Source organism: Crinia signifera, chromosome 6, assembly GCF_055691185.1.
Source record: "Crinia signifera chromosome 6, ASM5569118v1, whole genome shotgun sequence".
Classification (NCBI taxonomy): Eukaryota; Metazoa; Chordata; class Amphibia; order Anura; family Myobatrachidae; genus Crinia; species Crinia signifera.
The window spans coordinates 29,633,976-29,661,457 of NC_139222.1; the positions used below are offsets into that span (position 1 = coordinate 29,633,976).

Genomic DNA, 27,482 nt, shown 5'->3' on the forward strand with positions numbered 1-27,482 from the left:
CGGTTATTGCATTAGATCAGTTCTCTGCTCACACCGCTGCCCTGTAACAAGTCTGTTTATGCTGTGAGAGAGGACAGTCATTCGTCACCATTCAAACCTCTTGAATCCATTCATTAGTTCCTTTGCTGGAAGGTGTCTCGTTCTGCTGGCTGTTGCCTCATCACTGGGTGGCTGAACTACGCCAATGTTCCAGCCCAGTGAGGTGTCAAAGTTCAAGCTAAATATCGAGGTAGTCTCTCTGTTCCCTACCATGTAGCCTGTGGTGATACCCAGCCGTTATAGCAAACACTGACAAAGTTATTAACTTGCCTTTTGTAAGTGCACGTGGCCAATCTAACTGCATTATATCCCGTGATTGCTCGGAGGGGCGGGGCTAACATATGGCTGACGGTATTCCGTGCTCAGAGAGGAAGTTTGTTGACTTCCTGTCAGAGCAGTATACGAGTGCACGTAACACTGCAGGTTAGCGGGTCACAACAAAAGGTAAGGTAAGATGACAGTGAGGGGGCAGCATGAGAGGGGTGGGTGGGGATAGTGATAGAGAGGGGCGGATATGAGGAGACAGTGAGATGTGTGAGAGGGAGGGGACAGTGTGTGTGTAATGGAGGGGACAGAGGCCTTATTCTGGTTCACTCGCAAAGTGGGTGAGTTACTTTGGGTGAGTTATTTTGTTTCTGTGCAGGGAAAATACTGACTGCTTATTTTTACACTGCAATATAGATCTCACTTTGACGTAAAACCCCACCCAAATCTAATTCTCTCTGCACAAGTAACATCTACCCCACCTGCAGTGCACATGGTTTTGTCCATTTGAGAAGGAATTTGCCTTTGCGAGTGAACCAGAATAAGGACCAGTGTGAGAGAGATAAGGGGGGACAGTGTGAGAGAGATGAGGGGGGGCAGTGTGAGAGAGATGAGGAGGGTCAGTGTGAGAGAGATGAGGAGGGGCAGTGTGAGAGAGATGAGGAGGGGCAGTGTGAGAGAGATGAGGAGGGGCAGTGTGAGAGAGATGAGGGGGGGCAGTGTGAGAGAGATGAGGGGGGGCAGTGTGAGAGAGATGAGGAGGGGCAGTGTGAGAGAGATGGGGGGGGCAGTGTGAGAGGGATGAGGGGGGGGGGCAGTGTGAGAGAGATGAGGAGGGGCAGTGTGAGAGAGATGGGGGGGCAGTGTGAGAGAGATGAGGAGGGGGAGTGTGAGAGAGATGAGGGGGGCAGTGTGAGAGGGATGAGGGGGGGGGCAGTGTGAGAGGGATGAGGGGGGGGCAGTGGGAGAGAGATGAGGGGGGGCAGTGTGAGAGAGATGAGGGGGGACGTTGTGAGAGAGATGAGGGGGGGCAGTGTGAGAGAGATGAGGGGGGACGTTGTGAGAGAGATGGGGGGGCAGTGTGAGAGAGATGAGGGGGGGCAGTGTGAGAGAGATGAGGGGGGCAGTGTGAGAGAGATAAGGGGGGCAGAGTGAGAGATGATGGGGGGGCAGTGTGAGAGAGATGAGGGGGGACGTTGTGAGAGAGATGAGGGGGGGCAGTGCGAGAGAGATGAGGGGGGACGTTGTGAGAGAGATGGGGGGGGCAGTGTGAGAGAGATGAGGGGGGGGCAGTGTGAGAGAGATGAGGGGGGGCAGTGTGAGAGAGATAAGGGGGGCAGAGTGAGAGATGATGGGGGGGCAGTGTGAGAGATGATGGGGGGGCAGTGTGAGATGGAGAGAGTAAGAGATGGATGGATGGTGGGGGCAGGGAGCGAGAGCGCTAAGGGAGAATTGAGATCGGTATGAAGGGATGTATGAGAAAGATATGGCAATAGAGGCATCATAAAGGCAGCGAGAGCTATAGATGCATATGTGCACATGCTGCAGTATTCCCCGCACATCTCCATACTAGTCACGCCGTCCCTGCCACAGTACATACAGAATGTATGGTCTACATTGGTCTTACATGTTATGTACTGAGTAATGGCATTGAGTTGGGATGCGCCACCCGGAGTACCGCTGGTCTTACGTAGATCATGGCTTAGGACAAAGTCAGGACCAGACATAATTGGCATAATGGAAATCTGCTGACCATCGATATATGGCTGTCATTCCCATCTTTGACAGTAATACTCCATCGTCCTCCGTCTGCAAGTGTCATTACTGTCCCAATTCCTATACAGGATGGAGCGCGAAAAAAACGGACATTGTGCCGGTGATTGTGGAAGACGACGATCCCTGTGAGAAGGGCTCCGAGCCGCCGGCGGTGAAGGAAGAAGTTGGTGATCTGGCCAATAAGATAGGTCGGTAAAACTGCGTGGATAGAAGCGGTATCTGTGGTTGTCTCTGGACACCATAATGTCTTATATTATTTACCCCTCGGCCATGAAAATGAGCACCTCCATCAGTATTAATGTCAATTCTAGGGGCTGCAGAGCAGGGGCAGGTGGGGGTCACACAATCAGAGCAATGAGGCAGAATTCTCTGCCTGCCTTACAGCCTGCAGCTAGGCAGTGAATGGCTGGCAGCATGATGATTGGTAGATGCGCTGGAGCTATCTACCAATCAGAGTGCTGATGGTCCACTGCACTGAGGGCCCGGTTCAGACCTGATCACTGGGCTGCGTGTGTTTGGAGGCCAGCGAGCAGGTTACCACAGTTTGTTCATACCTGGGGGGGGGGGCTGTGTTATGTATGCGGCGTTCCAGAACTTGTGACCGATGTATTTAACCCCGTACAGGTGGGAATAAAGGAAAACCGCCTACTGGGTCGGCCATCAAGCAGGAAGAGAAGGGAGATTTGAGTCTGCCGCAGTCATCGGAGTGGGAGATTCACGAAGGTCAGTAATACCTGAGGAAAGCCATCCTGTGGTGTTGGCTGCTGTGAGGATACGGGGTTACAGATCACTCCGATATGGTGCTAGATGAAGGCCAATGGTGGTTTACAGCAGAGCAGACTTCAGTTCCCATACTGGACCTCTGGCGGAGTATCCCCTCTTATGCATCCTACACACGGAGAGATGTGGCTGAGCGATGCTAGATCGCTCAGCATCGCTCAGTACACAGCACTGCACAGGTGAAAACAGCGACCCTGACACCGGCGATTATTATCCAGCATGCACGGAGCGATGTAGGGGCGTTTTCTAAGCGATCTAAATCGCAACGTGTGTAGGCCCCATTGGGGGTAAATGTACTTGTTACTTATTTATTGAGCACCTTCTAGAAGTAAATAGATATAATCTGATTGGTTGCTATGGGGAAACATCCCATCTTCAATGAAACTCCCATCTTAGTAAATTTACCCCTAAATCTTTGTCGACTTGTAACGTTTAGCCTTCATGGTACTTAAGGACTGATCTCCTTTCTTACATTCTTTTGTCGCCAAAAAACAGTTTATATACTCATAAGGTGCCTAAAACTACGGAGAGCCATTCTCTATCAAAATGGCTGACGGAATCCATTTTGTTCCAATGGTCAACTCTGTTAATGTAGCAATTAACCTACACAATATCTAGGCTTAGAAATGTGATAGAAATTAGAACGTTATTTATTTTACCTCAGTTACTTCACTAATGTAGGTATACAATTCACAATAGCAGATAAATGCCTTAATTGACTGATACCCTTTCCTACCTATTAGTGCAGCCTGTGTGCCAGTTATTGCTATGGAATAATTGGCTTCTTTTTGCCACACATAATATATCTGACCACAATACAATTGCCATGTTTCCCTTTTATTTTTAATTAATATATTGGCATCTTTTTCCACCAGATGGCTCCACCCATCCTTTCATCCCTGGAGGACAAATTGATCGCAAGAGAATATACGTGCTGGCTTCAACAAAACCTGACTCTAAAAACGCACAGGGATCGGCAAAGACATTTCCGTGTCCGGTTTGTGGGAAAAGTTTTACCACCTCCTCACACCTCGAGGCACATCGGAAAACGCACAGCAGCGAGGCACCGTTCTACTGTTCCGAATGCGGCAAAAGCTTCAGCAGTTCTTCAACTCTCGGCTTACACCTCAAAGTCCACAAAGGAGAGAAACTATTTGCCTGCTCCGAATGCGGGAAATGTTTTACCGTCAAGGCGAACCTTCTGGCGCACCAGGCAGTGCACTCGGGAGAGAAGCCGTTCGCCTGCGCCGAGTGCGGCCGGCGTTTCGCGCTGAAGTCCTCTCTGGAAACACATCTTCCAGTCCACGCGTTGGAAAAGCCCTTCGTGTGTCCGGCTTGTGGCAAATGTTTCACCACCAGCGCCCGCCTCGCCTTGCACCAGAATACGCACACGGGAGAGAAGTCCTATGAATGTGAGGATTGTGGCAAAGTTTTTACTACGAGCGGTAGTCTGAACAGACACAAAAGAACGCACACAGGGGAGAAGCCGTACGCCTGTATGGTCTGTGGGAAGTGTTTTAACAGGGAAACCAATCTCTATAGACATCAGATGATCCACACCAGATGAAGACGTTTTCCTTGGCATGTCCTATCCTCTAACTAACATGATTATCAGAGTTCACTAATATCCATATCACTAACAGCTTCTCTATTGTAGTGGTGAACAATTGTTTTATTGTCTCTTGATTGTCGGAAAACTCAGTTTTATATATAAAAACAAAAACAAAAAAACTAGACGTAGTGGTAGATTTCTGTATACCCTGAGTCGTGGGTCCGCTCGCCCTGCTCAAAGTACTGTGTTCTACATCTGGTATTTGATTGGTTCTTCCTGTTTCCAACGTATCTCTTTAAATAAACAGGACTGAGCAGATCTATTATCATTTAATGTTATTGTAAGCGTATGAAATGCAGCACAGCTCTGGTCAATGGACAGCATTGAGTGTTATTGTAAGCGTATGAAATGCAGCACAGCTCTGGTCAATGGACAGCATAGAGTTTTATTGTAAGCCTATGAAATGCAGCACAGCTCTGGTCAATGGACAGCATTGAGTGTTATTGTAAGCCTATGAAATGCAGCACAGCTCTGGTCAATATTGAATGTTATTGTAAGCGTATGAAATGCAGCACAGCTCTGGTCAATGGACAGCATTGAGTGTTATTATACGCATATGAAATGCAGCACAGCTCTGGTCAATGGACAGCATTGAATGTTATTGTAAGCGTATGAAATGCAGCACAGCTCTGGTCAATGGACAGCATTGAGTGTTATTGTAAGCCTATGAAATGCAGCACAGCTCTGGTCAATATTGAATGTTATTGTAAGCGTATGAAATGCAGCACAGCTCTGGTCAATGGACAGCATTGAGTGTTATTGTAAGCGTATGAAATGCAGCACAGCTCTGGTCAATGGACAGCATTGAGTGTTATTGTAAGCGTATGAAATGCAGCACAGCTCTGGTCAATGGACAGCATTGAGTGTTATTATACGCATATGAAATGCAGCACAGCTCTGGTCAATGGACAGCATTGAATGTTATTGTAAGCGTATGAAATGCAGCACAGCTCTGGTCAATGGACAGCATTGAGTGTTATTGTAAGCCTATGAAATGCAGCACAGCTCTGGTCAATATTGAATGTTATTGTAAGCGTATGAAATGCAGCACAGCTCTGGTCAATGGACAGCATTGAATGTTATTGTAAGCCTATGAAATGCAGCACAGCTCTGGTCAATGGACAGCATTGAGTGTTATTGTAAGCGTATGAAATGCAGCACAGCTCTGGTCAATGGACAGAAACATCCACGCTTGAGCATGGCTGGATTACTCTGTACCACAATCAATGTGATTTAACCATTTCAGCTCAAGGATGAATATCCTATAAACCTGGACTACTAAGGAGCCTTGGGGACTGAGTTAGGGCACCACTGGGCGGGTGCCTGATGACCTCTCGACAGTAGGGATTCCGACTGACAGGGGCTATTCTCCCTCATGGGGGTTTTACAGATTTGGAGGCAAACCAAAACAATAAAGCAAATGGGCAAAACCATGCTGCACTGCAGGGGGGCAGATGTAACATGTGCAGAGAGAGTTAGATTTGGGTGGGTTGTGTCCAAACTGAAATGAAAATTGCAGTGTAAAAATAAAGCTGTGTGAGATCTGTGGGCTACATGCAAAAGCAGCCAGTATTTACCCTGCACAGAAACAATAGAAATGTATTTGCTTCCCTCGCATGGCACCATGGTGAGTTACAGACACAAACTTCCCAGCTATTTGTGCCGCGATTCCGAATCCGGCCCAGAGCTCCTTCCAGATATGGGTTACAGGGGACAGCCGGCATAGTTGCCACAAGTCACCACCTGGACCTGTAGAATTATTGAATGTGGGTATCTTTATGGCAACATCCAAATGTTTTGGAGTCATATCATCTTTATCCATGTCATTGCTTCTCGGCCTTTTGGCCAAGATCAAGTGTAGTATCTGTTCTTATCAGTGGGTATGGACCGGCCCCTGGCAGAGAATAGAGAAAGGCTGGACTGAGTAGCTGCTCTGATGGGCGGAGGGTTTGGGGCCCCCCATGCCTGGGAGTGGTGAAAAGTCTGGCTGACTACCTTCACCTCTGCCAGTGGTAGGAGGTGTTGTTTCCGTAAACCCACTGGTGAGAGGGGGGGGGGAACACTGGGCCCAGTAGGTGACTCTCTTGACGGGGTTCGTAGCCCCCGAAGGATGAGACAGCGAAAGGCTCAGTCTAGTATCCATTCCCAGGGAGCGGAGAAAGGCTGGGACTGAGTAGATGGCTCCTGTTCCAGAGGTTCGTAGCCTCTGATGGGGAGACTGCGAAAGGCCCAGCTTAGTACCTTAACCTTGGGATCGGAGAAACACTGAGACTGAGTAGATTGCTCTTCCGAGGGGGCCACAACCCCTAAGGGAGTCATTCGAAAGGCCCAGTGGAGTACCTATTCCCATGCCAGGGGCTGGAAAGTGCCCTACGATGGGAGCAGAGAAACACTTAGTCGGACGCTGATCGGTCGGCTGCCTGGAGTCCGAGGCTGCACTGGTGCCCCCGGGGAAACTCGGGGGTGCCGAACATGCACGGGTGATCCCAATATCACCATGCACTAGTAAGCACTAGCACTGCACACTTCCCTCTAGGTTAGGCTGCACGTCCTTACCTCGTCCTTTTGGATGGGGTAGGACAATTTTTCACACCCCCACCCCGGCCTTCTGGCTAGGGTCTTCTTTATTATTTATTTCTCCTCTTCTCACGTTCGTGCACTTTTCACGTTTTCTGTTTTCTGTAGTGTGTCACTTGTTTTTTTGGGTTGTGTGGTTGACCCTTATGGGCCATTCACTCCCCAATGTACCGAAGCTCTCATCCTTTTGGGGAGAGCTTCGGTCCCCTTGAGAGATCCCGAGCCGCAAGGCGGAGGGAAGCCTAATGCGGGTCTCTCCAAACCTTCGGGTGCAGGGGACCCACCGTCCTGACCCTTCGGGGGGTTGAGGAAAGAGGGTCTCTCTGAGCTCCTGTAAAGAGGACCCACCGATCCCTTTTTCCCCTCTTCGGACTTATGGCTGAGAGGGGTTAGGGGAGTAACGGGGCCCTTCTCCTTTGGGAGAGGGTCCATTCGATCGCATGACCCCCTATACACGTGTTTAGGCACGGGATGCAGTTACCATCCCGGCGGTCGGGATCCCGGCGTTCAGAATCCCGACGCCGGAATCCCGACCGCCGAAATGCCGACACTTTCTCCCTCCGTGGGTGTCCACGACACCCCTGGAGGGAGAATAAATTAGTGTGCCGAGCGTAGCGAGGCACCGGGCCCGCTGCGTGGCGAGCGCAGCGAGCCTGCAAGGGGGGGCGATCCACGTCTCCCCCTTGTCGGCATTTCGGCTGTCGGGATTCCGGCGTCGGGATTCTGAACGCCGGGATTCAATACTGAATCCTTAGGCACAGCACTGGTGGTAGGGAGCACACGTCGGGCTCCCTGAGTTTCTTCAAACTCATTGATATGTTCTTAGTAGGAATGGCCATCGGTGTGGTTGCCATTGATGGTTGACAACGGTGTTGATAGTGGCCATCAGTGCCAGCATATCATTTAACATGACCATAAATGCTTTTACCCAGATCAGAGATGTTACCAGTGCGAAGTTACCGATCAGTAGTTTGGTTCTCTGTTTTGTGACCCATTGTGCAGGACCTTGTGATGCGTATGTCAGCTGGCCCCTAGCGTGAGAAGTGCAGCCAATCAAATTACAGATCTGTTTCCTGTCCCCAGAACCTGATCCCAGATTAGAGGCTGTTCCTGAAGACCAGTCCGGATGGATTTGCTAAATACCATCAAACGTAGGGACTAGATTCCATTCAGCTAATTCAGGGGTTCGTGCATTTGTAACTAAATATATGGGGGACAGATTACTGTGTTGTCCTATTAAAGGTTTGCCGATATTGACACTAGCGTATGCCTGCGGCTTCGCTCAGCTGGATGTAAGTTATCGTTCTGCAGAACTAAAATGCACCCAGTGTGTCCAGCGCTGGTTTCTCCTGTATTGTTCCTCTCCCGGATGTCACCTGGAGATCGTACATACCTCCGTTTCCTCCTAGGTCGCTGCGCTGTATAATAGTAAGAACACAAATTCATCCGGTAGTTTTTACGTGATGCCGGAACGAACAGACAGACAAACGTTCCAAAAATGTTTTGTCTCCATAGTTGATAAACGTTCCCTGGAAGTATCTCTCTCAGAATAAGTCTATGTACCCCTGTGCAGTTCCTCTTCCCAGCCTGGGGTATCACCCTCTCTCTCCGCTGTTTTGCTTCTAGCACAGTGTGGTCTGTAGTTCAGCACTGATATGCTCTACTGTCTGCTTTATTCTTACACTGCAATTTAGATATCAGTTTGAACACACCCCACCCAAATATAACTTCTCTGCACATGTTACATCTTCCCCACCTGCAGTGCAGCATGGTTTTGTCCATTTTGAGAACAAATTTGCCATGTGATCAGTGACGTATCTAAAAATGTTACGCCTCCCACCACTTAAACTCGTGCGCTCCCCTCCTCTTACCCCCTCACCGCTGCATGATCTGGCCCGCCAGGACCAGCAGATCCTCCTGTTACATTTCAAATATCACTTGCAAAATGGCCGCTGCCTTACAGCAGACAGTTATTTAGGATGCAGGAGGAGGCCGCCACTGCCTCCTCTAGTATCCTTAATAACAGTCAGCTGTAAGGGGGCGGCCATTTTGTGAGGGGTATTTGCGCCGGGACTGCAGACAGGAATCTGTGCTGGTCCCGACAAGTCAGCAGCAACAGATGTGACAGCACCATTACCAGCAATAGCTTCCGCAGACCCTGCGGAGCCCAAAGTGCCCCCAAGCCACCGTGGGGTCTGCGGAGCTATAGTTACACCAGGACTGACTTAGACCCATTGTCTCTGTATTATTGTTTTTACGTATCGGCCATTGTCGACGTGTAGGACTATTATCTGCTTGTGCTTCCACCCTATTGCGCATACGCCAATGTACCAAGCTCACAGTGAGATTATTAACAGAGTGAATGACAGAAAGGTTCCGTTTGAGGAGGTAACCAGAAAAGCCGCAGTGTTTGTCTGGCCATGTTTGTGGAGTGTATCTGCCTTCAGCTGCAATCGTATATACAGAAACATGGGGCCAGCTTTGCTGCTGCTGTGTGCTGTCTGCGTACAAAAAGGGCTACCTGAGTAATTGGGTTCCTCATTATCGTGTATCAGCTGCTTCTGTATACGCCGTTGTGATGACTGCGGTGAGTGTCCATCTTCTTTCCTGGGCGGTAGCGTTCCGTAGCGTAAAATGACGCAGCTGCTTACGCCAGTGAGTATTCACATTAGGCCCTATGCTGGGAATGGCCAGGCCGATGAGACCGCCTGCAGCTGTTGCAGTTGTAGCACCCTGCATCCTTTAAGTTCTTCCCTGCCTGAAGTGTCGCTCTCTTCTGTGGTGCTTCTAGCACAGTGATGCCTGTACACAAGGGCTGAAATACAGACCACATTGGGCGAGAAGCACCACAGCAAGAGAGCGACATCTCAGATAGAAGAGAGGAACTGCACAAGTTTTACAAGATGGTACAGTGACCACTAGTGAGCTTTCTGGCAGGTTTAGTGGTGATTTGGGGGGGGGGGGGGGGGAATTTAGGGTGGTATTAGAAATGGTGGGTGTTCTGCAATATTCAGGTTTTGCCTTGGAGAGACTAGGCAGGATTAAAAAGAAAAAAAAATGCCCCAAAAAACATTTACAATTTCTTAAAGACCAAGCGGCTAATCGTATCTCATCGCTACTGCAAAATCTAGATATCATGTGGAAACTGCAAACCCTTCAGCTGCGGTTTGCAAAAGAGTGATCCGGAGCCCAATCACAGGAGGCCGCGGCTGGTCAGGTAAGCCCTCACTGAGGAGGCCACTTATTTAGTCATGTTTGGTGCCCCAGCTGCGTTCACCCCTGCAGTGAGTGCTAGGCTCCCCTCACCCTTGTTGGGTTAGGCAGGCCTCCACCCTATGCTGCAGTGGGCCCTGAGCACAACGCTCCCCCCTTTTGGTCACAAGTTCTGTAGTTGGTGTTAGGCATCCAGGACCCTAGAACCCCGAGCGTTCAGGCAGGCGGTATCTCAGGGTCTTGATAAGCTGCGATGTTTGAAGCTTATCGCGCAAAGCTGAATCGGGCCCAATGTGCGCCCCTGAAATATAGCGAAATGAAATTAATCAGTTTGTTCTGTGGCAGCAGTTATAGCATCTATAAGGCTCTGCTGCCATCTTGTGGCTTTATAGAAAAATACAGTAAGAGATCCCAATAAGGCTCTGCTGCCACCTTGTGGCTTTGTAGGGAAATACAGTAAGAGACCCAAATAAGGCTCTGCTGCCATCTTGTGGCTTTATAGGAAAATGCAGTGGGAGAATCTTGGCCAACGTATTCATCTGGGCATCTGAAATATATTTAACAATATTAAATAATGTATTTAAAATGTAAAGCATCATTAACCCCCCCCCCCTAATAATGCAAACACCAAAGAGATTATATAACAAAGAACTTAGATATGTAGATAGAATTAATAGCCACATTAAGCAGATGTTCTATTTAAAATGATTGCTCATAAGCCATTTCTGATTGTCTGTATTTAATTACAAGTACTTTGTAACTTATCTCTGAGATAAGAGCAATGTGCATCACTGAAAGCTCTGCTGCCACCTTGTGGTTTTGTAGGAAAATACAGTGAGATCCCAATAAGGCTTTGCTGCCACCTTGTGGCTTTGTAGGAAAATACAGTAAGAGCCCCCAAAAAGAATCTGCTGCCACCTTGTGGTTTTGTAGGAAAATACAGTAAGAGCCCCCAATAAGGCTCTGCTGCCACCTTGTGGCTTTGTAGGAAAATACAGTGGGAGACCCCAATAAGGCTCTGCTGCCACCTTGTGGCTTTCTAGGAAAATACAGTAAGAGACCCCAATAAGGCTCTGCTGCCATCTTGTGGCTTTATAGGAAAATGCAGTGGGAGACTCTTGGCCAACGTATTCATCTGGGCATCTGAAATATATTTAACAATATTAAATAATGTATTTAAAATGTAAAGCATCATTAACCCCCCCCCTAATAATGCAAACACCAAAGAGATGATATAACAAAGAACTTAGATATATAGATAGAATTAATAGCCACATTAAGCAGATGTTCTATTTAAAATGATTGCTCATAAGCCATTTCTGATTGAGGTCTGTATTTAATTACAAGTACTTTGTAACTTATCGCTGAGATAAGAGCAATGTGCATCACTGAAAGCTCTGCTGCCACCTTGTGGTTTTGTAGGAAAATACAGTGAGACCCCAATAAGGCTTTGCTGCCACCTTGTGACTTTATAGGAAAATACAGTAAGAGCCACCAATAAGGCTCTGCTGCCACTTTGTGGCTTTGTAGGAAATTACAGTAAGGCCCCAATAAGGCTCTGCTGCCACCTTGTGGCTTTGTAGGAAAATACAGTAAGAGACCCCAATATGGCTCTGCTGCCACCTTGTGGCTTTTTAGGAAAATGCAGTGGGAGAATCTTGGCCAACGTATTCATCTGGGCATCTGAAATATATTTAACAATATTAAATAATGTATTTAAAATGTAAAGCATCATTAACCCCCCCCCCTAATAATGCAAACACCAAAGAGATTATATAACAAAGAACTTAGATATGTAGATAGAATTAATAGCCACATTAAGCAGATGTTCTATTTAAAATGATTGCTCATAAGCCATTTCTGATTGATGTCTGTATTTAATTACAAGTACTTTGTAACTTATCTCTGAGATAAGAGCAATGTGCATCACTGAAAGCTCTGCTGCCACCTTGTGGTTTTGTAGGAAAATACAGTGAGACCCCAATAAGGCTTTGCTGCCACCTTGTGGCTTTGTAGGAAAATACAGTAAGAGCCCCCAAAAAGAATCTGCTGCCACCTTGTGGTTTTGTAGGAAAATACAGTAAGAGCCCCCAATAAGGCTCTGCTGCCACCTTGTGGCTTTGTAGGAAAATACAGTGGGAGACCCCAATAAGGCTCTGCTGCCACCTTGTGGCTTTCTAGGAAAATACAGTAAGAGACCCCAATAAGGCTCTGCTGCCATCTTGTGGCTTTATAGGAAAATGCAGTGGGAGACTCTTGGCCAACGTATTCATCTGGGCATCTGAAATATATTTAACAATATTAAATAATGTATTTAAAATGTAAAGCATCATTAAACCCCCCCCCTAATAATGCAAACACCAAAGAGATGATATAACAAAGAACTTAGATATATAGATAGAATTAATAGCCACATTAAGCAGATGTTCTATTTAAAATGATTGCTCATAAGCCATTTCTGATTGATGTCTGTATTTAATTACAAGTACTTTGTAACTTATCGCTGAGATAAGAGCAATGTGCATCACTGAAAGCTCTGCTGCCACCTTGTGGTTTTGTAGGAAAATACAGTGAGACCCCAATAAGGCTTTGCTGCCACCTTGTGACTTTATAGGAAAATACAGTAAGAGCCACCAATAAGGCTCTGCTGCCACTTTGTGGCTTTGTAGGAAATTACAGTAAGACCCCAATAAGGCTCTGCTGCCACCTTGTGGCTTTGTAGGAAAATACAGTAAGAGACCCCAATATGGCTCTGCTGCCACCTTGTGGCTTTTTAGGAAAATGCAGTGGGAGACTCTTGGCCAACGTATTCATCTGGGCATCTGAAATATATTTAACAATATTATATAATGTATTTAAAATGTAAAGCATCATTAACACCCCCCCCCCTAATAATGCAAACACCAAAGCGATTATATAACAAAGAACTTAGCTATATAGATAGAATTAATAGCCACATTAAGCAGATGTTCTATTTAAAATGATTGCTCATAAGCCATTTTTGATTGTTGTCTGTATTTAATTACAAGTACTTTGTAACTTATCTCTGAGATAAGAGCAATGTGCATCACTGAAAGCTCTGCTGCCACCTTGTGGTTTTGTAGGAAAATACAGTGAGACCCCAATAAGGCTTTGCTGCCACCTTGTGGCTTTGTAGGAAAATACAGTAAGAGCCCCCAAAAAGAATCTGCTGCCACCTTGTGGTTTTGTAGGAAAATACAGTAAGAGCCCCCAATAAGGCTCTGCTGCCACCTTGTGGCTTTGTAGGAAAATACAGTGGGAGACCCCAATAAGGCTCTGCTGCCACCTTGTGGCTTTCTAGGAAAATACAGTAAGAGACCCCAATAAGGCTCTGCTGCCATCTTGTGGCTTTATAGGAAAATGCAGTGGGAGACTCTTGGCCAACGTATTCATCTGGGCATCTGAAATATATTTAACAATATTAAATAATGTATTTAAAATGTAAAGCATCATTAACCCCCCCCCCTAATAATGCAAACACCAAAGAGATGATATAACAAAGAACTTAGATATATAGATAGAATTAATAGCCACATTAAGCAGATGTTCTATTTAAAATGATTGCTCATAAGCCATTTCTGATTGATGTCTGTATTTAATTACAAGTACTTTGTAACTTATCGCTGAGATAAGAGCAATGTGCATCACTGAAAGCTCTGCTGCCACCTTGTGGTTTTGTAGGAAAATACAGTGAGACCCCAATAAGGCTTTGCTGCCACCTTGTGACTTTATAGGAAAATACAGTAAGAGCCACCAATAAGGCTCTGCTGCCACTTTGTGGCTTTGTAGGAAATTACAGTAAGACCCCAATAAGGCTCTGCTGCCACCTTGTGGCTTTGTAGGAAAATACAGTAAGAGACCCCAATATGGCTCTGCTGCCATCTTGTGGCTTTATAGGAAAATGCAGTGGGAGACTCTTGGCCAACGTATTCATCTGGGCATCTGAAATATATTTAACAATATTAAATAATGTATTTAAAATGTAAAGCATCATTAACCCCCCCCCCCTAATAATGCAAACACCAAAGAGATGATATAACAAAGAACTTAGATATATAGATAGAATTAATAGCCACATTAAGCAGATGTTCTATTTAAAATGATTGCTCATAAGCCATTTCTGATTGATGTCTGTATTTAATTACAAGTACTTTGTAACTTATCGCTGAGATAAGAGCAATGTGCATCACTGAAAGCTCTGCTGCCACCTTGTGGTTTTGTAGGAAAATACAGTGAGACCCCAATAAGGCTTTGCTGCCACCTTGTGACTTTATAGGAAAATACAGTAAGAGCCACCAATAAGGCTCTGCTGCCACTTTGTGGCTTTGTAGGAAATTACAGTAAGACCCCAATAAGGCTCTGCTGCCACCTTGTGGCTTTGTAGGAAAATACAGTAAGAGACCCCAATATGGCTCTGCTGCCACCTTGTGGCTTTTTAGGAAAATGCAGTGGGAGAATCTTGGCCAACGTATTCATCTGGGCATCTGAAATATATTTAACAATATTAAATAATGTATTTAAAATGTAAAGCATCATTAACCCCCCCCCCCTAATAATGCAAACACCAAAGAGATTATATAACAAAGAACTTAGATATATAGATAGAATTAATAGCCACATTAAGCAGATGTTCTATTTAAAATGATTGCTCATAAGCCATTTCTGATTGATGTCTGTATTTAATTACAAGTACTTTGTAACTTATCGCTGAGATAAGAGCAATGTGCATCACTGAAAGCTCTGCTGCCACCTTGTGGTTTTGTAGGAAAATGCAGTAAGAGATCCCAATAAGGCTCTGCTGCCACTTTGTGGCTTTGTAGGAAAATACAGTAAGACCCCAATAAGGCTCTGCTGCCACCTTGTGGCTTTGTAGGAAAATACAGTAAGACCCCAATAAGGCTCTGCTGCCACCTTGTGGCTTTGTAGGAAAATACAGTAAGAGATCCCAATATGGCTCTGCTGCCACCTTGTGACTTTATAGGAAAATACAGTAAGAGCCAACAATAAGGCTCTGCTGCCACTTTGTGGCTTTGTAGGAAAATACAGTAAGACCCCAATAAGGCTCTGCTGCCACCTTGTGGCTTTGTAGGAAAATACAGTAAGATACCCCAATAAGGCTCTGCTGCCAACTTGTGGCTTTATAGGAAAATGCAGTGGGAGACTCTTGGCCAACGTATTCATCTGGGCATCTGAAATATATTTAACAATATTAAATGATGTATTTAAAATGTAAAGCATCATTAACCCCCCCCCCCCCCCTAATAATGCAAACACCAAAGAGATTATATAACAAAGAACTTAGATATATAGATAGAACATCTGCTTAATGTGGCTATTAATTCTATTTAAAAAGATTGCTCAAAAGCCATTTCTGATTGATGTCTGTATTTAATTACAAGTACTTTGTAACTTATTGCTGAGATAAGAGCAATGTGCATCACTGAAAGCTCTGCTGCCACCTTGTGGTTTTGTAGGAAAATACAGTGAGACCCCAATAAGGCTCTGCTGCCACCTTGTGACTTTATAGGAAAATACAGTAAGAGCTCACAATAAGGCTCTGCTGCCACCTTGTGGCTTTGTAGAAAAATACAGTAAGAGATCCCAATATGGCTCTGCTGCCACCTTGTGGCTTTATAGTAAAATGCAGTAAGAGATCCCAATAATCCTCTGCTGCCACCTTGTGGCTTTGTAGGAAAATACAGTAAGAGATCCCAATATGGCTCTGCTGCCACCTTGTGGCTTTATAGTAAAATGCAGTAAGAGATCCCAATAAGCCTCTGCTGCCACCTTGTGGCTTTGTAGGAAAATACAGTAAGAGACCCCAATAAGGCTCTGCTGCCACCTTGTGGCTTTGTAGGAAAATACAGTAAGAGATCCCAATATGGCTCTGCTGCCTCCTTGTGGCTTTATAGTAAAATGCAGTAAGAGATCCCAATAAGCCTCTGCTGCCACCTATGGCTTTATAGGAAAATACAGTAAGAGACCCCAATAAGGCTCTGCTGCCACCTTGTGGCTTTATAGGAAAATGCAGTGGGAGACTCTTGGCCAACGTATTCATCTAAGCATCTGAAATATATTTAACAATATTAAATAATGTATTTAAAATGTAAAGCATCATTAACCCCCCCTAATAATGCAAACACCAAAGAGATTATATAACAAAGAACTTAGATATATAGATAGAATTAATAGCCACATTAAGCAGATGTTCTATTTAAAATGATTGCTCATAAGCCATTTCTGATTGATGTCTGTATTTAATTACAAGTACTTTGTAACTTATCGCTGAGATAAGAGCAATGTGCATCACTGAAAGCTCTGCTGCCACCTTGTGGTTTTGTAACAAAATACAGTGAGACCCCAATAAGGCTCTGCTGCCACCTTGTGACTTTATAGGAAAATACAGTAAGAGCCCACAATAAGGCTCTGCTGCCACCTTGTGGCTTTGTAGGAAAATACAGTAAGAGATCCCAATATGGCTCTGCTGCCACCTTGTGGCTTTATAGTAAAATGCAGTAAGAGATCCCAATAAGCCTCTGCTGCCACCTTGTGGCTTTGTAGGAAAATACAGTAAGAGACCCCAATAAGGCTCTGCTGCCACCTTGTGGCTTTGTAGGAAAATACAGTAAGAGATCCCAATATGGCTCTGCTGCCACCTTGTGGCTTTATAGTAAAATGCAGTAAGAGATCCCAATAAGCCTCTGCTGCCACCTTGTGGCTTTATAGGAAAATGCAGTGGGAGACTCTTCGCCAACATATTCATCTGGGCATCTGAAATATATTTAACAATATTAAATAATGTATTTAAAATGTAAAGCATCATTAACCCTCCCCCCTAATAATGCAAACACCAAAGAGATTATATAACAAAGAACTTAGATATATAGATAGAATTAATAGCCACATTAAGCAGATGTTCTATTTAAAATGATTGCTCATAAGCCATTTCTGATTGATGTCTGTATTTAATTACAAGTACTTTGTAACTTATCGCTGAGATAAGAGCAATGTGCATCACTGAAAGCTCTGCTGCCACCTTGTGGTTTTGTAGGAAAATACAGTGAGACCCCAATAAGGCTTTGCCACCTTGTGGCTTTGTAGGAAAATACAGTGGGAGACCCAATAAGGCTTTGCTGCCACCTTGTGGCTTTATAGGAAAATACAGTAAGAGACCCCAATAAGGCTCTGCTGCCACCTTGTGGCGTTGTAGGAAAATACAGTGAGACCCCAATAAGGCTCTGCTGCCACCTTGTGGCTTTATAGGAAAATACAGTAAGAGACCCCAATAAGGCTTTGCTGCCACCTTGTGGCGTTGTAGGAAAATACAGTGAGACCCCAATAAGGCTCTGCTGCCACCTTGTGGCTTTATAGGAAAATACAGTAAGAGACCCCAATAAGCCTCTGCTACCACCTTGTGGCTTTGTAGGTAAAAACAGTGGGAGACTATGTACATTGGCCAAAGTATGTATAGCTAGGCTGTAGCTGGCTGAGAAGGCCCCAGACATAAACTCCTGGATATCTCTGGTGAATGAGGTGGTGGGTCATGAAAAGTTTGTATACCTTGCTAGGAAGGCAGAGAAAAAATATTATTCTGTGTGGTCCAGGTGGCTCAGCTCCACATACTCAAAGGCAACAGCTTCTGTCGTCAAAATACTGCACTTATACCCTCGTATCTGGATGGGGATACCTCAGATAAAACCACTGACTACAGCCAAGATAGGATATATAGCTAGGGGTTTATGATCAGGCTCATGCAATATGGCCTACTCAACACCATGCTACTCCCCCCCCCCCCCCCCCCCTTGTAACACACTTGAGACTCCTATTACCTGAACTACGAACACTGTACCTGTACTCAGAGTTCTTATGATGGGACAGAGCCACACGGTTAGTTTTGTGAATGATAAACTTTATTTCATGATTGTATTGTTTTACATTCCTAACATCATACAATATATCTTGCAACAACCGATAGATGAGTGATTAAGCCCTATCCTGGGCACATCTTGTTAGACTATATAAATATACTCTCTTATTTGGAATGATGTTTCATATGCTCTGATATTTTTTACTTTTTCTTTTCTGTTGTTGTTTTTGCTCAGTCTGCAAAACAATAAAAACATTTGAATTAAAAAAAAAAAAAAAAACAATGGGAGACCCCCAATAAGGCTCTGCTGCCACCTTGTGGCTATGTAGGAAAATACAGTGGGAGACCCCAATAAGGCTCTGCTGCCACCTTGTGGCTTTGTAGGAAAATACAGTGGGAGACCCCAATAAGGCTCTGCTGCCACCTTGTGGCTTTTGTAGGAAAATACAGTGGGAGACCCCAGAAGCCAAGATTTTCATGTAAACAGTAGAAATATACTGTATTAGCAACAGTATTGAAATCTCATATGGCACTATAAAATCCACCCTACCAATATAAACATCTGTGTGATAATATAACGAAGCACACAGATATTTAAGTAAATTGAAGGTACATATTAAATAGAGATTACATTAAAATGACTGCTCAGATGCCATTACTGATGTCTGTCTGCTTATATATTAATAATGTGCGCTCCTGCAGTATAGATTCAATTAATCCGTTTGTTCTATGGCAGCAGTGATATGATCAATAAGACTGTGCTGCCATCTTGTGGCTATATAGGAAATTGCAGCGGGAGGAATAAGCGAAGATTTCAGTATATGGTAATGTTAGATAATCGATCTGTCTGTCTGTCTGTCTGTCTCATCGTCACCTCTATCCCAAAATTATTTATTTGCAATGTGTCACTGGTTTGATTAAGAATGTAAACATCTATAACCTTTCCTTAGCTTGGAAAACAGAACTTTGCCCACAACAAACATGTCTGCCAGCGCTTCTCTTCAAACATACACTCGGGCACTCACTGCCTGTATCTCTATAGGACGGAATATCGGGGTTGTCCGCTATACTACGCATGCGCAGTGTGCAGGACAGGTTATGTTCTGGTGCAGCTGCTTGAGCAGAGAAAGGTCCTGGTCCTTCCTAGTCCAATAGGGAGGCGAGACTCAGAGAAGCTGGCAGAGATAACCGGGGCCGGGACTGGCAGGTGGGATGATGTGCAGAGCTGTGGATGGGGAGGGGGGGATGATGTGCAGAGCTGTGGATGGGGAGGGGGAGATGATGTGCAGAGCTGTGGATGGGGAAGGGGGATGATGTGCAGAGCTGTGGACAGGGGAAGGGGGGATGATGTGCAGAGCTGTGGACAGGGGAAGGGGGGATGATGTGCAGAGCTGTGGACAGGGGAAGGGGGGATGATGTGCAGAGCTGTGGACAGGGGAAGGGGGGATGATGTGCAGAGCTGTGGACAGGGGAAGGGGGGATGATGTGCAGAGCTGTGGACAGGGGAAGGGGGGATGATGTGCAGAGCTGTGGATGAGGAAGGGGGGTGATGTGCAGAGCTGTGGACAGGGTAAGGGGGATGATGTGCAGAGCAGTGGACAGGGGGAGGGGGTGATGTGCAGAGCTGTGGACAGGGGAAGGGGGGATGATGTGCAGAGCTATGGATGGGGAGCAGGATGATGTGCAGAGCTGTGGATGGGGGGATGATGTGCAGAGCTGTGGATGGGGAAGGGGGGATGATGTGCAGAGCTGTGGATGGGGGGATGATGTGCAGAGCTGTGGATGGGGAAGGGGGGATGATGTGCAGAGCTGTGGATGGGGAAGGGGGGATGATGTGCAGAGCTGTGGATGGGGAAGGGGGGATGATGTGCAGAGCTGTGGATGGGGAAGGGGGGATGATGTGCAGAGCTGTGGATGGGGAAGGGGGGATGAATTAATGTACAGATCTGTCAACAGAAAATGTGATGTAACAATGCTAATCATTACGTGTGTGGACAGTTAATTTCTTTAATCAAAATGTATTTGTTGCCCAATGAAAGCTTTATGAAAACCGTATATTGTATATATTATATACGTAGTGTCATCTTGTTACTTCTACCGAGGTCTCTTAAATATTAGCTATTCCTACCAGGATCAGGGCCCTCAGGATGGACAAGGACAGGAGAAAAATGACTGAGAGGATACTGAACCTCACCCTGGAAATCATCTACCTGCTGACCGGAGAGGTGAGGGCTTCTGGCAGTGTCACAGTGACATCATTACTCTCTGCTTCACAAACATTAAGTGTCTGTCTCATTACAGGATTATATACCTGTAAAGAAGTCAGGTGATCATGTGGCACCCAGCAGCTACCCTCTTGTGCCAAGAAGAGGAAGCTGGACCCAGAGCCCTATCCCAGTCCCTCCACCTCACTCACTGATACATGGGAGAGACAATGAGCAGAAGATCCTGGAACTCACCAACAAGATCATCCAGCTGCTGACCGGAGAGGTGACTGCTGGGAATGGGACATTATACAGTAACACCGGGGGATGTGACCTGAGAGGTGACTGCTGGGAATGGGGCATTATACAGTAACACCGGGGGATGTGACCGGAGAGGTGACTGCTGGGAATGGGACATTATACAGTAACACTGGGGGATGTGACCTGAGAGGTGACTGCTGGGAATGGGGCATTATACAGTAACACCGGGGGATGTGACCGGAGAGGTGACTGCTGGGAATGGGACATTATACAGTAACACCGGGGGATGTGACCGGAGAGGTGAATGCTGGGAATGGGGCATTATACAGTAACACCGGGGGATGTGACCAGAGAGGTGACTGCTGGGAATGTGGCATTATACAGTAACACCGGGGATGTGACCGGAGAGGTGACTGCTGGGAATGGGACATTATACAGTAACACCGGGGGATGTGACCGGAGAGGTGACTGCTGGGAATGGGACATTATACAGTAACACTGGGGAATGTGACCGGAGAGGTGACTGCTGGGAATGGGACATTATACAGTAACACCGGGGGATGTGACCGGAGAGGTGACTGCTGGGAATGTGGCATTATACAGTAACAACGGGGGATGTGACCGGAGAGGTGACTGCTGGGAATGGGACATTATACAGGAAGACTGGGGGATGTGACCGGAGAGGTGACTGCTGGGAATGTGGCATTATACAGTAACACCGGGGATGTGACCGGAGAGGTGACTGCTGGGAATGGGACATTATACAGTAACAACGGGGGATGTGACCGGAGAGGTGACTGCTGGGAATGGGACATTATACAGTAACACCGGGGGATGTGACCGGAGAGGTGACTGCTGGGAATGGGACATTATACAGTAACACTGGGGAATGTGACCGGAGAGGTGACTGCTGGGAATGGGACATTATACAGTAACACCGGGGGATGTGACCGGAGAGGTGACTGCTGGGAATGGGACATTATACAGTAACAACGGGGGATGTGACCGGAGAGGTGACTGCTGGGAATGGGACATTATACAGGAAGACTGGGGGATGTGACCGGAGAGGTGACTGCTGGGAATGTGGCATTATACAGTAACACCGGGGATGTGACCGGAGAGGTGACTGCTGGGAATGGGACATTATACAGTAACAACGGGGGATGTGACCGGAGAGGTGACTGCTGGGAATGGGACATTATACAGGAAGACTGGGAGATGTGACCGGAGAGGTGACTGTTGGGGATGGGACATTGTACAGTATCACTGGGGGAAGGTGTCTGGGTGATGACTGTATCATTGTGTGTGTCAGGTTCCTATAAGGTGTCAGGATGTCACTGTCTATCTCTCCATGGAGGAGTGGGAGTATATAGAGGGACACAGGGATCTGTACAAGGATGTCATAATGGAGAATGAACAGCCCCGTACTTTACATGGTAAGAGACTAGCTTAAAAATCTATATTACATTTTATAGACACAATTAGAATAGTGTCTATACCACTGTGTGATTCATGGGGGGTGAATACAATAGAGTATTTTCCACATGATGTATAATAAAATAATGATCGCTCATATTTGCTCACATCTCTGTGGAGTGAGCAAAAATTAGTGATATTAAAATGACCATGATTGTTGTTTCAAACCCATTACCTGTGGCATTGCTGTCCGACAATCTGTTCACTGAGCTTTCTGACCCTGCACAGAAAGCTGGATAATTCTGACTATTTATGTAAAAAAATGCAGCGTTGCTGATCTACTATATAAGGCTGCAAGCGATTGGTTGCACACTATGTAGATCTGCTCAATTTACAAAAAATAAAGGTTTTTGACTGGAATGCAAATGGTTATGAGTTTGAATCCTATGGTGAAGCAGTATATTGAAATGTATTTTTATTTTGTCATACCCCCATCCCCACGAGGGCATGCACCTTGTGCCCCTATATGGAAAATAGATGGGTATTTTTGGTACAGGGCATTCTGAGATGCTTAATCATGTACACTGGAGGCCATGCTGTGTCTGAGATTTTGCGCCTACCATGGGGGAAGGTATGGTCCAAGATTTAGTGATGGTTATGACTGAAGCTGGTCAAAGCAGGCGCCCCAGTCCTTCCACATTTAGACACCGGTGATGGGCTTATACTATCATTTACATACATTTGTAGACCCGACATTCAATCGGTCAACCCCATATTATCAATGGCTAATAGAGATCGTCATGGTCAAAAGGTCAACAGTGATTAAGGTCAATAGGTACACTGTGTCATCAGGTCATAATTTTTATTTTATACAGCTTTTTCTCCTTTTACCATCCAAGTGGATTATGGGCCCTATTCTAGTTCACTCTTTCTGACAAAATCCTTCTTAGATGGACAAAACCATGTGCACTGCAGGGGGCAGATGTAAAATGTGCAGAGAGAATTAGATTTGGGTGAGTTATTTTGTTTCTGTGCAGGGTAAATACTGACTGCTTTATTTTTACACTGCAATATAGATCTCACTTTGAAGTAAAACCCCACCCAAATCTAATTCTCTCTGCACAAGTAACATGTGCCCCACCTGCAGTGCACATGGTTTTGTCCATCTAAGAAGGATTTTGACAGAAAGAGTGAACTAGAATAAGGCCCTATGATCAGGTATAGTAACCTAGAGGCAATTTGCCCGAAGCGTGGCCAGTGAAGCGGTACAGTTATTAGGATCACATAGAAAATGGGCTCATCAGCTGCTGCCTATCATTTTTTAAATGCACTTGATGAATGTTACTTAAAAACTTGTTGCTATGGGAAACTTCACTCTTCAGTACTTCAAACATCTCATCTCATCCCGATCGGGCGATATTTTCTTTATCCCTCTGCAATCCAGTTTCCATGTATCCTACATTGCCATGACTAATAAGAACCATTTTATAGTATGAATTCCCGTTTCACGTTGGCCCTACTGAACCACCACTGCTAGATGTTTGGAACGGAAGGGAACGTCTTACCAAAACCTGCAAATAAGTGTAAAGAGATTTCGTTAATGAGTTTTCTTCTTTGTATTAATTGTCTGTAAATTGAACAGATGGTGATGGTGGATTACATGTTTCGGATCACAAAGTTCAGAAGTCGCGGCCAAGTTCCTTGACATCCACATCATCCCTGTCCTCACCACATTCTGCTGAGGAGACTTTGGTCATTTCCCAAAAAGAGGCTGGAGGAGATGGGCCCAAGGATTCTGCATCTTCAGGTAACTCAGGACCCCTGTTAAATAAATGAGATTCCAAGTGCTCATTCTAGCACACTGCACCTTTCATAACCCCTGCAGTTCCTCTTTCCTGCCTGTGGTGTCGCTCTCTGCTGTGGCGATTCTAGCACATATTTGTCTGTATCTCTGCTGAAATACAGACCAGTATGTGCTAGAAGCAACACTTCAGAGAGCGTAACCCTATCCTGTCACCGTATATGTTTACTACAGATGGATCCAGTAACAGAAATACACCAGAAAGATGCCTCCGCTCTCTTGATTCCCGGGATCGTACAAAGGAAAATCACCGCGATTACCGGGTAATCTGTCCGATATATTTTCTCAGACATAAATGTGCATTAAATGAAAATGACAGGAAAACATGTAAGAGTCCCATCATGTAGACCAGGGATGGGGAACCTTCGGCCCTCCAGCTGTTGTTGAACTACACATCCCAGCATACCCTGCAACAGTTTTAGCATGACCAAATATCAAAATTGTAGCAGGGCATGCTGGGATGTGTAGTTCCACAAAAGCCGAATGTTCCCCATCCCTGATGTAGACAATGGACATTCATCTATATTTTGTGATATCTAGGCCAAGCGATGCAGAGATGTGACATCACAGACTGATAGCAGACAAGAGACGTACGAGCGATGTAAGGATGAGGAGGAGGAGGAAGGCTCAGCTGACGCCGGTATAGGTAATTCGTAGATTACGTATAGAAAAAATTTCTATGTAGTAAACTATTGTGTGGCCGTAAATGTTAAAATGACTGATTATTAATATGAAATGATCCCTTATTCTCACTATACATTGGCTGTTTTGACAAATTCGGGGCACCCACAGGCTATAGGCCTGAACCAACGGACCCCAGGTTACACGGCAAAGGCTACTGTTTGAGTATAGAACGACTAGTTTACATATCTCCAATGACCAACAAAGCTGCAGCACATTTATGAACATATAAAATCCTGTTATTACAGCTGTAGCATAACACACTTACAGAGCACTGCCAGTCTCCTCATAGCCAACCCTGAGGTACCCGCTTCATGCTCTGGGCCAGATGCACTAAGCTTCAAAAGTGATAAAATGGAGAGTGTTAAACAGCCAGCCAATCAGCTCTTGCCTGACATTTTTCAGACTGTAACATGGCAGGTAGGATCTGATTGGCTGGTATCTGGTATAACTACCATTTATTCATGAATACACAGTAAAAACATGCTTCTATGTACAAAAGGCTAAATCCTCCTCACCACTCGATGGACCAAATTACTCTTTAACAAAAAGTAAAACCAAAATGATATGTTCCAGACATGCTGGATATGGACGGAGGGAGCTGTGAAGACAGAGATTGGAGGTAGGAGCAGATAGGGACTAAGCCGTCATTTTGGCGGGCTTTTAACTAGTGGTGGATAAATAGGACATGCAGGACAACATGAAGGGCGTAATCACAGCAGAGAGCACCCCAATGTGTCTAATCTTTATTGATCATACCCAATAACAACCTCTTCATTAACCTGAGGGACTAAAGTGCTCAGCACTCATGACTGAAGTCTATACAAGGTTCATCCACGGTGGGGTATTGTTTCGGCACAGCCGCCATATTGGATACAGTGGAGAGCGCAAGAGTTCTTCTATTTCATATGTTCCAAGCCCAACATCTCCGACTACCTTGCTGGCTAACCTTGACACTCCAGCTGTTGTTGAACTACACATCCCAGCATGCCCTGAATCAGATTTAGCATGGGCAAATAGTAAAACTGAAGCAGAGCATGCTGGGATGTGTTGTTCAACAACAGCTGGACGGTCAAGGTTAGCCATCAAGGTCCTACACGGATGTAGTTGTCCCGCTGATTGACATTTTAATGACCCGTCTGTATTATGTGTGTCTTTCTGACAGGTGGATGTGACCAGAATGCCTCAAGCCCACATCCGATCTTCTCTCCAGATTGTGAAATGGCAGATACCGCCACGCATTTTCTGGCTCATGAAGAAAACCCTATCATGACGACTATGCCGCCATTTTATCGCAGCGCAGGCGCGTCTCCCTGCCGATACAAGCACGAGGAGTACTTTCCCAGTAGCTCGGATATCATCACCCGGGTTCTAACGGATGACAACCTCTTTGCGTGCATCGAATGCGGGAAGTGTTTTAGCTCCAACACGCGCCTCAGTTCCCACCAGAAAATCCACACCGGCGGGAAACCGTTCGCCTGCCAGGACTGCGGCAAACGTTTCAGCAACAAGTCGGACCTGGTGGTGCACCAGAGAACTCACACCGGGGAGAAGCCCTTTCCCTGTCCAGAGTGTGATAAATGTTTCAGCAAGAAGTCCAACCTTGCCACCCACCTGAGGTACCACAGAGGAGAGAAGCCGTTCGTGTGCTCGCAGTGTGGGAAATGTTTTATAAACACGTCCAATCTCATCGCTCACCAGCGTTATCACAGCGGGGAGAAGCCGTTTGCTTGCTTCGAGTGCGGCAAACGCTTCTTCACCAACGGAAATCTGGTTATTCACCAGAGGATTCACACGGGGGAGAAGCCGTTCGTGTGCGCCGACTGTGGGAAGAGCTTCACCAGCAACGCCGTCTTGGTGGTGCACCAACGGATTCACTCAGGAGACAAGCAGTTCATATGCTCGGACTGTGGCAAAAGCTTCACCACAAACTCCAACCTGGTCACGCACCAGAGGACTCATTCCGCCGAGAAGCAGTTTATATGTACGGAGTGCGGAGAGTCTTTTTCCAGGAGCTCTAATCTCACGGTACATCAGCGACTGCACTCTATACACGCTGTCCGCATTCTCTGAGTATGGAAACTAAAAACCCTCTGATCGTAGATCGTTGCCCACTTGGGACAAGACAGAAAAGGCTTTTCTTTCAACTGAGCTTGTTTGACTTCACCCCTGTGCCTGTGTGTCTGGAACTTTTTTGCAGTAAAAGGTTGCCATATGCATGTTTGACTTTCCCTCTGAATAATAAACGAACGAGGGACATGGCTGACGAGCACGGTTATTTATCTTAGCACATAAGTTCCAGGGCTGTAAGTAGGGATATGTGAGCGCTATCGCCACGCAGGGTCCTGGAAACCCTGAGCAGTGATCTTCTTTACCAGAGCTGCCCCACCCCCTAAGTGTGACATCATGATGACACGGGTTTAGAGCAGGGTTCTAGTTCAGCTCTGGAAGTGACTCCAGTATTGTAACCTATAGCAAGCATTCAGATATTTGCTATTATTAATAAAGTGCTATATTAGAGTCAACCTCCCAGTTGGCCAGATTTAGGGGTACATTTACCAAGCAGGGGTGCTGCCTATGCCTTCAAAATTTTAAGTTGCCCTGTGCACTTTATATTAGTAATGGTTTGAATTTCCAAATCATACTTCTTGTCTATTGAGGCCTGGTTCTGACAATGGATAATGAATAATGCCAAGTCGCAAAATGCTAGAAAAAAATGTCAGGGAGAAGAACATCCTCCTCACTATCAGTGGCTCATTATCGGCCTGATGAAGCTTTGTTAGCAAAAAGCACACAACTGGGCAAAACCATGCTGCACTGATGGTGGGGCAGATGTAACGTTTTATGTAAGCCTATAGACAGTCAGACACTGTCAGTATAGACACTGAATGAACACAGCAGCACAGAATA

At 45.8% G+C, this 27,482-nt stretch overlaps 2 protein-coding genes and 1 pseudogene across 2 annotated transcripts in view; all 3 read left to right on the plus strand.

Moving 5' to 3' along the window:
- LOC146009562 (uncharacterized) overlaps nucleotides 1–4,733 on the plus strand; it is a 40,341-nt gene extending 35,608 nt beyond the window's left edge. Inside the window, exons 16-18 of the mRNA XM_083150008.1 lie at nucleotides 2,148–2,267; nucleotides 2,704–2,802; nucleotides 3,735–4,733. Coding sequence (XP_083006134.1) covers nucleotides 2,148–2,267; nucleotides 2,704–2,802; nucleotides 3,735–4,426 — 911 coding nt within the window. The 3' untranslated portion in view covers nucleotides 4,427–4,733. The remainder of the gene's footprint in view (nucleotides 1–2,147; nucleotides 2,268–2,703; nucleotides 2,803–3,734) is intronic.
- A 1,563-nt stretch (nucleotides 4,734–6,296) lies between these two features.
- LOC146012769 (U2 spliceosomal RNA) lies at nucleotides 6,297–6,434 on the plus strand (annotated as a pseudogene).
- Nucleotides 6,435–19,227: 12,793 nt separating this feature from the next.
- On the plus strand, nucleotides 19,228–26,833 carry LOC146010182 (uncharacterized). The gene is made up of 8 exons (XM_083151173.1): nucleotides 19,228–19,356; nucleotides 20,281–20,374; nucleotides 20,451–20,639; nucleotides 21,927–22,050; nucleotides 23,673–23,837; nucleotides 24,066–24,154; nucleotides 24,432–24,537; nucleotides 25,738–26,833. Exons 2-8 carry the CDS (start codon nucleotides 20,297–20,299, stop codon nucleotides 26,643–26,645), a joined length of 1,659 nt encoding a protein of 552 aa, XP_083007299.1. The 5' UTR covers nucleotides 19,228–19,356; nucleotides 20,281–20,296; the 3' UTR covers nucleotides 26,646–26,833.
- Nucleotides 26,834–27,482: the final 649 nt, after the last annotated feature.